The 15,042-nt window shown below is 35.5% G+C and overlaps 1 protein-coding gene across 4 annotated transcripts; it reads right to left on the bottom strand.

The window, feature by feature from the left end:
* Positions 1-195: 195 nt before the first annotated feature.
* On the bottom strand, positions 196-10,620 carry LOC103491627 (pheophytinase, chloroplastic). 4 transcript variants are annotated; one of them, XM_008451658.3, is made up of 8 exons: positions 10,011-10,620; positions 9,831-9,923; positions 2,309-2,517; positions 1,550-1,694; positions 1,406-1,478; positions 887-1,033; positions 679-804; positions 196-575 (listed from the first exon to the last, which is right to left on the bottom strand). In XM_008451658.3, exons 1-8 carry the CDS (start codon positions 10,100-10,102, stop codon positions 498-500), a joined length of 963 nt encoding a protein of 320 aa, XP_008449880.1. In that variant the 5' UTR covers positions 10,103-10,620; the 3' UTR covers positions 196-497. The 4 variants fall into 4 exon arrangements, with proteins under 4 accessions (XP_008449880.1, XP_008449879.1, XP_008449882.1 ...); XM_008451657.3 differs by having other exon boundaries at positions 10,015-10,613; XM_008451660.3 differs by having other exon boundaries at positions 9,788-9,923; positions 10,015-10,164.
* Positions 10,621-15,042: the final 4,422 nt, after the last annotated feature.

Here is a 15,042-nt window from a genome sequence, read left to right as displayed (position 1 = left end):
CATAATGGAAAATCAAATGGGAAATGTGACAGAAAGCCATGTGTTTAAGGGGGAAAATGTACTAGAAATTATGGGAAGATAGAGGTCAGTAGTGAGTTGAAGCAGATTCTCATATGAAAGGTGACCCATTCCTGAAGGATGAGCATACTCCAGTACTTCAATGTGATGTGAGATATTGAACTGTGTAACCTTACGTTGGGTCAACGAGATTGCTATATAATTGATTCAACGGAAAACGTTGTTACATAAACTTTAGAAGGTACATGACGTTGTTGTTTGTGGGGTGGGGGAGGAAGAAGCATTAAGCAAGATTCTTGCAATGGTGTAGGTTAGATAGAATGACTTCACATCCGAGATCCAGGCCGCAGCAATCCTATGCGTGGCAAGTTGCACTTTTGAGGAGGCCTAAATCGTAGATGGCGTCCAGTAGGAATTTCAAGATGATTATAAAGAAACTACTTCCGAAGCCTATAATTGCAATCCTGGGTCCTAAAAGATTATTTGTGTGCATTTCTTGTAGCATGGCCCGACACAAATGACTCGACCAGCGGGTTCACAAGATGAGGTGCCTCATCCTTCATTAATGCCACCAAACAAAAGTCAGCAAATTTTTCGAGAAACTAATTGATCAGTAATCAAATCAAACTGACTTGGCCATATAACAGGTTTTTTTCTGACCTGAGGGCAGTGCCCAACATTGGGAAGGACAACAAACTCTTCCACAGATTCGAAACTTCCATAATTTCTTCCAAGCTCGATTGGCTCCCATGGATCTTTGTCACCCCATGCTATCAATACAGGACACTGAAGACAAGAAATATGAGAAAAGCAACATAGGTCACAGAAAATGGTAGTCCAAAGAATACCAACATTAGAGGAAGGCAACCTTGACCCTAGGCAAAAGTTCTTCAGGAAGGGGCCCGCCTGAGTAACAAATAAACTCCAGAAAGATATCAGCAGCACCCGGCTGTAATCCGGGGTTCAGGATAATTTGCACTAGTTCATCTGTAACTTGGGAGGTGTCATGGTAACACTGCAGGAAATGTGAAAAGAAAAAGGCAGTTAATATATTTGAACCACAAGATAATGCATCATCAGACACTCGGCTTATTGTCAAGAAAAAACTTAAAAAAAGCAAAGCCCTATTTAAATGTAGAGAACCCTCATCAAACGAAATTCTAACAAGGTTGAATCTAAATGCTAACAAGGGTCTACCATATGTCAACTCCAAAAAAAATTCTACGAGCCAAGGCAATTAATAACTCTACTTTGTTAATTTTTCAAATGAATTTATTAAACCTCCAAAAATCCATTGTAATTTTTTTATTTTTATTATTTTACATCCCTTAAATAAAAAGAAAATATGACAAACACGGTCTCTGTCAACCAAATAAAAAATGAATACCTGGCATAGAATATTCTTCACGGACTCCGGGGTTGCAACAGCTCTAAAAAAATATTTTCCTAGAGCAGTATTTCTGCAACAGTCGAGACCTTGGATGACAACTTCAGACTAAATTCAATAAATGATCTATGAGATGTTCTTTACCTCAGCAAATTCTGAAAGGATCTGATAAATGGCTTCCCATACCAAGGCTGCTTCTTAATATGAAGCATACGTAAAGATATGTTTAGAAGAACAATGCCGTTACAGATCTGCGGTTTCATAATTGCTGCCTGCAGACCAACTACTCCTACAAGAACATACATCCAACAATTTTAAGATAGATGCTGGTAACTGATGAAGTAATAGAACAAAAATATCCCTCACACAGTAAGAAAGAAAGAGAAGGATATTGGATGAAGAAAAGGATTACGTACACAAATATTGCTCAGAGTTTTTTACACTAGTTGTGATTAATTACATAAGTTCTTTTTAATGAATGTTGTCCTGTGTGGACATGAGAGTGCTTTTATCATATATTGGAATTCATTCATCAGAGATTGTCCTGTGTGGACATGAGATTGCTTTTATCATGTATTGGAATTCATTCATCAATGAAAAAGCTTGTTTCCTTTTCAATAAAAAATCATGTCTTGGCAATTGAATATAGACGTGAAACAGGGAACCGTTTTAGTATTGAAGAATCTATCCACTTAAAGTTACCATTAGCCTGGATGAAAACAAATTTGTTGTAGAGCAATTAATGATGCACGAAAAACTGGCTAGATGAATAACATTTACATGAATATACATAATCTATAAAGCCTAAACTTGATTTTACGAGATGTACACTAAGACCATAACAAAATAGTGATGTGTGTCAAAGATAAAGGAATGATTTTACTTCAAAAGGGAGATCTTCACCTCCTATAGAATTGCAAATAAAAAATGCATCATCCTGAACCACGTCAACACAAAAATCATTCAGTTGGGAAGCCCATGTCTCGAACGTATAAAAGCCTTCTCCAACTAGTTCTGGATTTGGCTTGTCCGAGTATCCATAACCAATAAGATCAATGGCATAAACTCTATGTGATTGCGCAAGGACAGGTATATTTTTCCTCCAATGGTCACTGAACAGGAAGACAAATCATCAAGCACTAACCTTCCCATGTTTTTTTTAAACAGAGACGAGCCTATGTATTAAAGATAAAATTAAAAAAGACTAATGCTCAAGGTACAAGAGAATTAAACTAAGAGCAAAAAGAACGAACATAAACGAAAATACAAACCAGCTGATCAAAAGCTTCTAAAACACAAGAATTCAAGAGAAAATTAATGACAAAGTAGACAAAAAATATTCCAACAAGAAGCCTAACTGGAAAATTGCACATTGGAAGCTTCAAAATTGATGGGGAGGAAACACCAAGAGAAAGCAAACAACCACGCTGCTTCAGACTGGTTAGACAAAAACAATCCTGTGACCTCGTCTTTGCTGAAAACTTTCAACCCACAAGAAAGCTATAAAACCACAAGACTTTGCTGGGTTCACTTTTCCGGAACTTTCCACTCTCATGCTCCACTAAAACAGACTTCAAAATTTGAAGGGCTGAAAAACAAAATCCAGTCTATTTTCGGAACTCAACCCAAAACTATTCCACATTTCTTAACAGTTGACTTCAAGTTTTCTTTGAAACGGAGACAAGCCTCTTAAATTGTTATTAATAAAAGAGTCTTAAGCTCAAAGTACAAGAGTATTATACTATTTTTTTTGAAATGGAGACAGAACTTCTTTATTAATAAGAACTCAAAAAACAAGAATACATGAGTATTATACTAAGAGCAAGAGAAGAGAGAAAATTTAGTCTACAACTACAACAAAAGCTAAGAAACAAATTTCAAATAGAAGAGATCAAGTTGAACAAAACCATATCCGAAGAAATATACATACAAATCATAATGCAAAATCCTCCCATAAAGAACTAATTTGAAACTAAAAACTTGCAAGATGCAACCGGCTGCCTCGAAATTGCCTAGCCAAATTAATCCAGAATCCAGAGGAAGCCCGAAAAAGTCTTCCACTATTTCAGCATTTGCGTCAAGGATTTACTTGCCACCCGTATGAAGGAAAATCCAAAAATCGGTCTAACATTGAGGAGAAATACATTAAACTGCTGAAGAATCAAATAGAATAATTTCACAATAAAAAACTATTGATTTTAAATGATCTGGTATTTTGCAAGATCGAGGACAAGAACGAGTAGCAGAAGGAAAATTTGTATATTTAGGCTCTTCCTCACAATGAAACAGCGCATGGAGATATGTTTCTAGAGGCTCAAAATATTTCTGACTTTTAAGTTCGATTGACCTATCCAAATGCTTCAATTCCTTACTACTAACGCTGAAAGGGGAGTCGAAAAAAGGCTCACTCTTCTAGTTGGATTGATTGAGAGGAGTTTTGCTTGGAGAGCCCTTCAAAAATTTTATCTTAGAGTTAGGCAAAGAGAACTCAGAGTACTTAAACTGGGTAGAGTGAAGATGATAAGAAATTGACTTAGAAGAATGGGTTGGGGCTTGAATCTGGGTGCAACTAACTTCCACTAAATCAGGATTAACCTCTACAAACAGCTTAGAGCTGATGGAATAAGATGATGAAAGAGAATGGGCACTATTTTCCTCAAGCAAGACGGGTACTTGATCATCTAAATCTAGGCTTTTAAGGAATGTCTTGCCATAATCTTCTTTGATTTTTTCTTCCGAATAAAATACTTTGAAAATGGCTTGAGGTAATGTGGAAAGATCTTAGCATAATTCTTTCTTTTCAAATTTCCTCTAGAGCTTGACTTTGTTGAGGAATAAAGAGAAGAAGAGGAGATGGGAACTGAAAATGAAGGCTTGAAAGGAGTAGCAGCCACTGAGATGGGAACCACAATGTCTTTCTTTTGGAAAATAGCAGCTGAAATAATTTCAGAATTTAACTTTTCGCTCAAAGGATTGGAGGAAAGAGGATCACCAAAAAGAGGGTTGTTTAGTTGACGGGACTTTCCAGCTGTAAAAGAAGACATACCGGAATTTTCTCTTTCTTCATTAAAAGTGTCTCTTCAACTTCCTCTTTCTTGTTCCTTTCAAAACCATGTTCACACTGCTTTCCTTGGAGTCCAAATTTAAAAACATCATCACTTCAGGGGAGGTAATTGGCGTTGGTGCCGACGAGGCTAAATTCTGGCGAGCTCCCTATTTCAAAGCTTCAAAAGGATTCATTGTATACAAAGGAAATTTTATGATTGATCTTAGATATTCTACCCTCTTCGGGAAGAATTAATCATCAACAACTCCATCTTTTAAAGCTACTGCAAGTCAAATGGGTTTGAAAAATCCTCAAATGATAAATGACCCTTGGTTAAAGGAGGAGGCTTAATATGTTCAGAATCACCAAAGTGTAAAAAAAAATGCCCTTGGTTGAAATCTATTATTTCTAATGTAGCTAGTATAAAACCACATTGGTTTCTTTTTACTTGAATCTTTGCTTCGGAAACATTTAGAAGGTTAAGCGTTTCAGAAGCAATATTTTCCAGACCTCCAATATGATCTCGTATAACTTTGAACGTCTGATTGCTCCAATAATCAAGAGGGAGGTTTTCTATTTTAATCCATCCTCCATAGCCTTCAAGAATAGATGGTCTACTATGTTTTCTTCTGCTCCATTTCTCAAACTTTAAATGAAAAGGACCCATTACTCACCATAACTCTTCTTTTCCAACGAAATCTTCTAGAGATCCTTCAACCAATTTAATTAAAGCATTCTCTGCAGCCAATGGATTAATGATTATTTTTTACTGAAAAAGATCCTCCAAGGTTTTTCTAATTTCCTTCCAATCATGAAACACAAATAATCTTGAAATAACCCATAGATCATCGATGTCTTCTTTTAAAACTTCCGGATTTTTTAGTGACACAATGCTGAGTTGTACTCTGAAATTCTGATGTCATAATAGGGGAAGAATTGCTCTATTTTATCAATTCTTAAATAGAGGATCCATTAAACATCATCTTTTCAGCATAACTTGCTATTAGTGACTTGAAAGGAGGCTACAAGGATAGAGCTCTTTTCTGTACCAAATCGAATAATCGTGCTTCATCGAGAATCTTTCCAACATTTTGTGAAAGGATTTCCAATCCTGTCGAGAGACACCATAACAAATATGGATGAAGGATAGATTTTTGTTCCTCTTCCAAGCTACACACCTCATAACCCGACCTACGTTTGACCTAAATTTTAAGAGCCTTGTACTTCCAAAACCATCAAAATCGTTTCGAAGAAGAAAACCATTCTCAGGGCCACGCAAGAATACAGAAATCTCCTTCAAGAACCATCTGAATTGAGTGTCTGATAATGACAAGATCTTCCAAGCTTCCACGTTTTCTATATGAAAGTATTCTTTGTCGAACTAAATACCATAAAGGGAGTTCACTACTTTGCATCTTTCTACTTTCATTTTCACCAAAACTACCAAAACCAGTCTGCCACTGAAACAGGGATGGACAAGAAAAAACAGGTTCTAGGGAACTTACCGGAGAAGAAGGATGAGAAACGTCGGAGGAGAAAAAAGGGGGTCAGAGTGTGGTTCCAAAAGGAAGGAAGGGAGGAGAGAGGAGAGAGTCATCTCCATCAGTTGCGTAACAATTGACTTCAAGTGATATGGAATTTCACAGTGCTGAGCTTGTGAGGGAAATAAAGAGGTTTGCTAAATCCTCCTACGTTTGAAACAGAGCATTATGGTCAAATTCTAAAGGGTCCTTGTTTAAAGCCCTTTGATTGCATAGTAGTATTCAGAAAATGTGGAACTTCCAATGTGGATCAAGATTCAATAACTTGTTCGCAGCTAAAGATTGAAACCAGTCCAACCTAACCTACCTCACATCAACACTATCCGACTGTGCAAACATAAAACCAGTGACTAATGCCCAACAGATGACATTGAGTCCCTAAGCCCAGCATCAATTTTCCTAACAAGCTAAACACGCCAAGTTTTTTCTTTATATGAAAAATGAAAACATTTACAATGACATTAGCCAACAAAAGGAATCCAACAAAGTACAAAAACAGACTCCAATTCGATAGAATAAAGCCTAGTTGATAATTACAAAATGTGTTTGTCACCAAAGTTCATACTAAGTCACCCTAATAAACTCTCATAACTCCAAAAGTGTGAGCAGTAAAGAAGTAGATCCTTCTATGGAAGAACAAGTGCAACAAGAGTTGCTATGAAAGGATATATTTGCAGAAGCCTATAAGCATATTTTTGCAAGAGAAGACATTGGTTCACTTAATTCAAAGTCTTTTTTTTGCAGCTTCTCCATGTTTTCTTTGATTCCAGACAAATTAACTTCTTTGGTTAAGGTTTGCCCGATCTTCAGCTGTGGACAATTCCTTCTAGTTCTCCATATGTTAAAGTTTAAGGTGTTCGCCTTGTTCATTTAGAGCTATATGACTTTTTATAGATTGTTCATGGTGTTAGAGATTTGTAAAGTCCCATTTGCCCCGAAGTCTCATTTCTCTCTCGTTTCAGAAGTTTTTTATCTTTTGAGGTGCATTCTTGTCGGTTTTTGGTTTGATGCTTCTTTAAGTTTGGCCTAATTTTTCTTAGTTTAAATTGTTTCTTATGGGACTCTCTCTCTAAGTTTCTTGTGCTTCTTTCAAGAGGGTATGACAGGGCAAAGAAGGAAGGAATGTTGAAAGCAGCAGATATCTTGCAAATTCTATATCAAACTCAATCGGAAAAACACGGCTTCAAACTCTTGAAAAATGAGCACCTGGATTAGGAATAGGGAGGAAGGATCAACCCAAAACCAGATTGCAGTCAGCTACCAGTGACTTCAGATGAATAGGGATACCATAAGAATGACCTTGAGATAATTTATCCGAGGACAAATGAACAGTAACCTTATCTTCCTCGCACTAAAACAAAGTATTCAGGTCAGCCACTACTGGTTCAATTTATCTCTTCCTTTCATTATCAGCTGACTTTTCAAAATGATCAACTCCCTCGCTACTTACAATGACTCTCCATTAGTTATGTTTGTCTCCTATATTTGTCTTCTATTTGGTGATTTTGTATTTTGTAGTAATCTTTTTTCTTTATATCAATGATATTTTTTTTCCATTTCATAAAATGGAAGGAAAAAAGTCCCATCCAGGCCTCTCACCTCCTAAAAACATTTTTAGGAAAAAAAACTACAATTCCTCACCAGTCAAATCTCCCAAAAATTGACAAAAAAAAAAAACATGTTTGCTAAAAGATGTTCTCTTTCACCTTAAAAGGGAATTCAAGACCCTCCTCCACCATAGCCTTGCAATCCATGCTCCACACCATAGAGACTCGAAAAACACCCAATACCAAGTTGATTAAGCAAATTGGCAATTGTAAAGAATATAATCTAAGGCGTCAATGCCTTTAAAAGAAGCACCATTGATGCTCCAATGAAAAGAAAGGGTGTATCTGCAGGCGGTTTAAACTCTATATTTTCTCATGTAAGATTTGTCAGGTAAAGAACTTTATATTGTTGAAGATCTTAACCAAAGGGTGACAGGACCAAGGCAGCACCTAAGAGATAGAAGAGATAGCTTGAAGAAAAGTTAAGAGAAGAACAAGAGTTGAGATAAAAACTCAACTCAATGTTTGGCCCACCAACTTGTGATGTTGGTGTAAAATAACTCAACTGCACTAACTTTTGCAGTGTTCACTACTAAAGTTTGCACATTTATCAAGAAAATTCATCTTCACCTTTTTTCTCTCTCTTGAATGTTTCCAATAACTTCACCCATCGTCCACCGTCAATGACCAACTCTGGTTTCAATTATTACCAACGACATGCTCCTACAGCCACTTTTGGGTCACTGAAAACTACCTCTAACGCCCAACTCCAACTAACCACTATCAGTGACTTGCCGACTCACTCCAATGAAATGCTTTGATGACCACCTCTGAAAATCATCTCTAACGACCACCTTCAATGTCCAACTTCACGTACTACCACCTATGGTGCCAACCACTAAGGAATACCACCACGATTGCATCTTCTAAGGCTTTCCATTTTTTTGTTCCATATCTGATGATTTTGCATGGCTAAGTCATGTCATGATGCCCCACTGATATCACTTGTTAAGGATAACAAACCTCCAAATATCTCTACAATAGTATGATATTTTTCACGTAGAACGTGAATCCTCGTGGCTTTACTCTTGGTTTCACCTAAAATGCCTCATACCATTGATGACAATTGCTTATACCATTGACGATAATTGTTTTCTCTTACATACTCATGGTCATCCCCTTATCTAGCTAATGTCAAACTTTGATCGTAGCATGCATGCATAATAAAACCTAACATATAATTTGGCATAAGATGTCAAGAAAAGCCCCGAGTCCCTTCATGATCCACTTTTTTCTGTGGATACCCTCATACATTACACTAATCACTAATGTGAAAGTATATTGTGACTTTGTTGTTTGTACGAAGCTCTTGTCTATCTCAAATACAATGGTTACAGATAAAATAATTGTAAACTATAGTGAAAAGGAAGTTTTAAGTTGACATCTTAGTCGAGTGTTAAAATTTTGGGAAAATTTGTGCGCAAATTAAGAGTTAAACAACAAATTAAGTGAACAAAAAAAGTTGAAATGCATGATCCAAAAGTAAACCCTAACCTTGTTTTTCAAAACTCCCGACAATATACGTGTACTAAAAAAATAAAACGCAATCCATATTAAAAAAGGAGAATTATTGAATAAAAATATTTCTAAAAAATATAATCACTAGAAAAGCAAATTATTTAAGTAAAAAAACTACACCAAATACCCCTGACTTCATAACTCAACTCAGCACCTAAAACACAGACTTATTGGACAAAATAACTTTGCACTCCAAGCAACTCCACATATATATAAACTCCACACCTCAAACATGTGAGCTCCTTCAGAATTCAACTCAGCGCATCAAAAAGACCCTTAAGGAACGAGGAAAACTAAGAATTTCCAAGGGTGGTTAAAGAAGGTCTTATGAGCCTACTTCGTGAAACCCACTCAAAATGGTGACGATAGTAGTTTCTCAAATATTCACATGCATATTTCTCAGTTCTTCCCAATTATCATTCACTTTTTCACCTCGCAAAAGCCAGGCAGATGGACGTGGAGCAAGTCAGCAGTGTTCCAATCAGTATAATAGAATCATATTCATAAAGAACCTTATGCAAGTCTATCTACGGTTTAATAATTTTCCTTGTTGAGGCGAACGTTTGGGTTTCTCTCATCCAGGACTGTTAAAACATGCGCAATGAGGAAGGAATAACTGAATACGTATAAAACAACGTTTTCGAATATCGGCAATTCGCATGGGTAATACCTATAGTTAGTGGTATGAGAAGCAAAAATTGAATGGTGTAGACCTGTTTGCTCCAAAACCATGAATGAGTATCAATGCAGGGCCATCGTCTCCCGAACATTGGTAGCGAATAGAGTAACCCCTCCACTTCCAAATGCTGCAAGACAGGAAAAGTGGGCATTCAATTAATATTTTAGTATTTATCATCGACTGGTTAGATGAAAGAGAAACGAAAAATGGGTACCTACCAACTTCGAATTGGAAGTTGGGAGCAGATACTGTCCGACGAGATCTGCAGACCTTGGTCGCCGAATTGAGAAGATGAGACGGTGGCATTTGGCTTAATCGGAGAAAACGCAGGGGATCTGAGACTGAGAGAAAAGGGATGGGTGGAAGTGAGTGGAGATGGTGTTGTCCCGGTGGTTAGCTTGGCGGAGGAGAAGGGCAGAGGGAGTTTGGAAAAGGGTAGTGTGAAAGAGCAGATGGTGGTCATGACCATGATTCTACAGAGATGTTGAGGAGGAAGAGAAATGGACGTGGATCATAGAGGAAGCCTTCGGGCATTTGAGTATGATCCATGGTGAAGAATGATGGTTGTGAAGACGTCGAGTTGCTCCTTTGTCAACCACCCAACTCTCATCCCCACTCCCCCACACGTGCCTCCCGCGTTTCTTCAACAGATGATTACACCATTCGGAACGGGGGGAAATAGGGATTCAACATGAATGGTAACATTTTATTCGATTTTCAAGAAGCATAAACACATTCTGCTCCTTAGTACCCTCCAGCCTGGTTATGGCGCCCTTGACCCAACCCAATCCAGTGAACGTACCTCCATGGACACTTTAAACGGATTCAACCTTTCGGCCTCGCGATCGTGGTATCCATATCCCAATACCGGTTCCATTGTCAAAATGTTGATCCTTGCGTTTATTGTTAATTAATTATTTTGTGGGTAACTTCGACTAGTTTGCAATAGTTGAAATTATAATTCCCTACCAAACATATATTTGAAATATAACACTGTTCTTATTTAATTTTTATTTTCAATTTTGTCGTACATAACTTTTCTGATAGAATTGATTGGTTTGATCTAATCTATGATATGTATCAGATGGTTGAGAAACTTTGGAGTTCCTTCATTTTAATCCGACTTGTTAGAATATTTAGGAGGATACTTACAAAATTACGCACAAGGTTTTTGTGATATCGATAACGAAGAAGGTTGACTGAATTTTAAATTATGTTCGTGATGTTTCTAAGAGTGGTTTGAGAATAACTCTGGTAATCAGCCAAATGCAAATGGTCATCGTTCAAGGTTGCAACAGTGGTCTCCCTCGGTGGTGAGCCGTTTGAAATTAAATGTTGTTGTGGCTTGTCATCTTCTTCACGACAAGTTTGGTGTGGGTATTGTAATTCGTAACGACAAAAGAAGATTGGTAACAGTGACGTCTTTGTGCAAAGTTGGGTCGTTGAATGTTGAAGTTGGTGGAGTGATGGCTCTTCTCAAAGGGTTGAGATTCATTGGAGAGGGTGGTTTTTTGAATAATGTGATTGGAATAGATGTCGAGGTTGTAGTGAAATAGTTCTATGCTATGAAATTTGCTACTTTGATTCATAGCATCATTTATGTGGAAGCGTGGAAGCTCTTATGTTAGTGGTTAGTACCAACATTGTAGGTCTTAGGTACATAAAAGTTGTAACAAAGTTGCTCACACTTTGGCATCGGTTGTTGTCAACTCATTGTTTTCTTGTTCTTAGTTCTCTTTGCCTTTCAGGTGATTGTTCGATTTGGTGGAGTCAAGACTTCTCTAGCTTTGTTTTGTGTGGTGTCTTGTCATTTTTTCTCTTGTGAAAAAGATAATTGTTTCCAAATATATGTTATTTGATTCTCTACCACATAACTCTTTTAACTCTAATTAATTCATGTTCTCTTTTGTATAAATACTCTTGATTAGTTACGAGATAAAATTGGGATGAATTTATACTTTTTGAGGTATGTTTAAGAACACATACAAAATAAATAAGAAGAATAGGAAATGCATTCAAATGAAAGAAGGGGAAAACTGTCAAATGTAAGAGGAAGAATGATGCATTTGGGTTAAAGTCATAGTTTCACAGTTTCACAAGGCGATGACACAGGTAATTAAAAGGACAAAAGTTATTGGGTTTGAAACTTGGGATTAATTTTAACGGTCTCTGTACAATTATTCAATTATTTTTGTATAAATGACCTTTTTAAACCCAAATGAAAACTAAACCAAAATTTAAAAATAATGAATTTTGACTTTTACATACGTGTATGTGAAATTACTACTTTGACTCAAGAATGCACGGGTTAGATTCATTTCTTGCTCCCCCCCTCCCCAGTGTAAAACCGCTTATCTTTTCCCTACTCCTCCCAATTTAGTGAAAAGTAACATAAGAAACAACTGGACATTAAAGACTATAAATGCATCCAACAATGGTCCAAAGATGGTGTGCGTAAACATATTCAATTGGGTTGAATCTAATTTGGAATTTGTATTTTTTAATAGTTTTAAGGTTGTGAGAACGATGTGTGAATCTAATAGTTATGGCAAAATCTGTAAACCATTTTTACGGTGGTGCTTACAAAGAATTCAAAAGTGAATAAAAAAGTTTTGGTAGAGTGTTTAGACTAAAAAGCATTTTTAAGAAGGTAAAAAATATTGTTTGACCATAAATCTTCGGCGTCAATCTCCATAAAAATCAAGATCGATATTTATGACAATAAAACTAGATAAAAACTCAAGGTTTTATGCAGAACATTTAGAATCCGGACCATGTTTTTCATTGAGTTTCGTATTTGAAACTTGAAGGCTTATAAGAAAATCAATTAATCCAATAGGAACATTTTAGAAAAATCTATCCATCTATCAATACTAGTCCTTCACACCTGTCATACACATACACGTGAAATTTGTGTTTTGTTTTCACTTTATTAGCTAGATCATTTTTTAGATAACAATTTTTTCTTTGTTGAGTATCTCATTTCATTTTCAAGTGATTGATTTTTCTTCCAACTGTTGTTTAAAATTAAATCAATAAATAGTTCTTAAAAAATGAATGCTACATGATTGTTAGACAATTCTACTTTGCCACCGTTAGAAAAATGAATTAATTATAGTACATTATTTAAACATTTAAAAAAGATAGTTAATGATGGAAAAAAAAAATACAAATCAAGAGAAGTGACAAACATACACATCTAAATAGATGTACATATAGGCATTCTTAAATGCATGACAATTGATGGTATTTCAAAAATTACTACCAAATAGCTATCAATTAAGGATGTATTGTCATTTTCTATTGTTGTTTTGTATAGACCTTCGAATGTGATTTCACTTTTACTTATAGATTTACATATTAGACTAAATCTAAAAACCTCTCGATCTAATTAGCTTAGTCTTGGTGGATAGATTGATTAGACACTCGACAAATAATGAAGACATTATAAAGTGTAATTTTTATGTATCAATATAAACTTAAAACATACACATCTAAAAAAGCTTAAAACAACTAAAATAAATAAATACATAAAATAAAAAGAGAGAAAGAAACGAAAAGGCTTACCTTGAAACTCTACTATTAGTTGAATGCTATCCAAATTGTTTGCGATGTAGAAAAAGGGATTCTTATAACCATCCAAACCTCAACTAATGGATGCTATTTAAGAATTTCTAGAGTTTTATTATATATTAGTTAACCGATTTAGTTATTAATTATTTGCATGATAAACTTTTCGGTTTCCTTGTGCTATAAAACTATTCATCAGTTACAAATCTATAAGAGGAAAATGAATTATTAATTATTTTCATTTTAGAAGTTGGATGAGTTTTGGGTTTTCTTGAACTATAACTTGTTCATGAGTTACAATTAATCTAATAAATACATAGATATTTATAAAATCCTCTCATTTATTCTTCAATTACCATACAAATAGAAAATTGAAAAGACAAAATTGTTACCAATTGCAATAATAGAAAATGATATAGTGAAAGGGTAAAAGTGTCTTAAAAAATTTATCCTCTTCCAAGCTTTTATATATACTATAGATTACTTTCCTACAAAAGAAAACAAACAAATAAATCAAAACAATATGCATTTACACCCAATTAAGTAAAAATATTATTTAGCATGAATACAAATTAAATAATAATTATTAAACATCTAATTTATACAAGATCCGTATGACATAAACTCAACATTGTCGGTGACTAGCTCAAAGCAGGAGTGAAATTCAACAAGGTAACAAACTCAACAAATTAACCAACTCTACTAAGTGATAAAACACAAAACATGTTAGGGACTTAAAAATAACTGAATAATTCGATAACTCTAATTATTCAACTCATATTATAAGGTTTGGGTTGGGTTGGATCGAGGGCTGAAAATTTTGGTTCAACCGATCCAAATTAATGATATATATACAGATGGTAACTAGAGAGAATATATATATATAACTATAACTCATCTTAATTAGTAGAGATCCTGAGAGAGCGAAACTAGACCCGATTGACCTTACCGCGGAGTGGGTCTACAGAAGAAGCCATAATCGGAGATTAGAGGGATCTTTCCGAGAATAAGGAATTCTTTCATTCATAACTGAGAAGTAGGCCCAGGGAAGGGGCGACGGAGCTAACCCGAGCTAAGAAGTCACTCAGATTTAACCACACTCTTTTCCATCTAAGTCCATCATAACAGTTCTATTGCAGAATGTGGTGAACTGGCAAAACTCTTTTCTCGAGCTAAGAAGAAGAAGTGAATATGGATAAGGAAGAAGTGAATATACATATGGTAACTAGAGAGAATATATATATATAATTTTATTATTAATTTAGTAAAAGGAAATTTAGATAATTTCTACTTTCTTGTCACGTTCAGGCTCACGTCTCTTTGTGTTAATATTTCCAATTATTTCTCTCTATCAGCGTTTCATTCTCTCATTTGCAAGCACTAGAGTAGGCATCGACTTCTCATCCTCTCGTCGGATTTACTCTCTCCCTCTAGTGTTTGGAATTGAAGAAAATGGGATAAAACAAAACATTAGTAATGAAAAAAATAACATAAAAATCCACAATACTATTGGAATTGCCAACCCAACCAACTCGATAAAAATATGAGTTGGATTGAAAATCTCCACGACCCAACCCAATCCCGCTTACAGACAAAAAAACATGTTCATACATGAACTAATAATAATCGTACTAAATCAAATATTTAATGGTAATCTAATTACAACTAATTTCATG

This window comes from Cucumis melo, chromosome 5 (assembly GCF_025177605.1).
Source record: "Cucumis melo cultivar AY chromosome 5, USDA_Cmelo_AY_1.0, whole genome shotgun sequence".
Taxonomy (NCBI): domain Eukaryota; kingdom Viridiplantae; phylum Streptophyta; class Magnoliopsida; order Cucurbitales; family Cucurbitaceae; genus Cucumis; species Cucumis melo.
Note: the sequence above shows the minus strand (reverse complement) of the source record. Positions and strands in the feature narration are given on the sequence as shown.

What these genes read in the sequence shown, in the direction of transcription:
- LOC103491627 (XM_008451657.3), bottom strand. Translation starts at nt 10,265, where the DNA reads ATGGTCATGACCACCATCTGCTCTTTCACACTACCCTTTTCCAAACTC. An exon ending in TGAAGAATATTCTATGCCAG is followed by an intron (nt 1,034 to 1,405) that starts GTATTCATTTTT and finishes CATTTCCTGCAG; the next exon opens with TGTTACCATGACACCTCCCA. An exon ending in AACTTTTGCCTAGGGTCAAG is followed by an intron (nt 805 to 886) that starts GTTGCCTTCCTC and finishes TCTTGTCTTCAG; the next exon opens with TGTCCTGTATTGATAGCATG.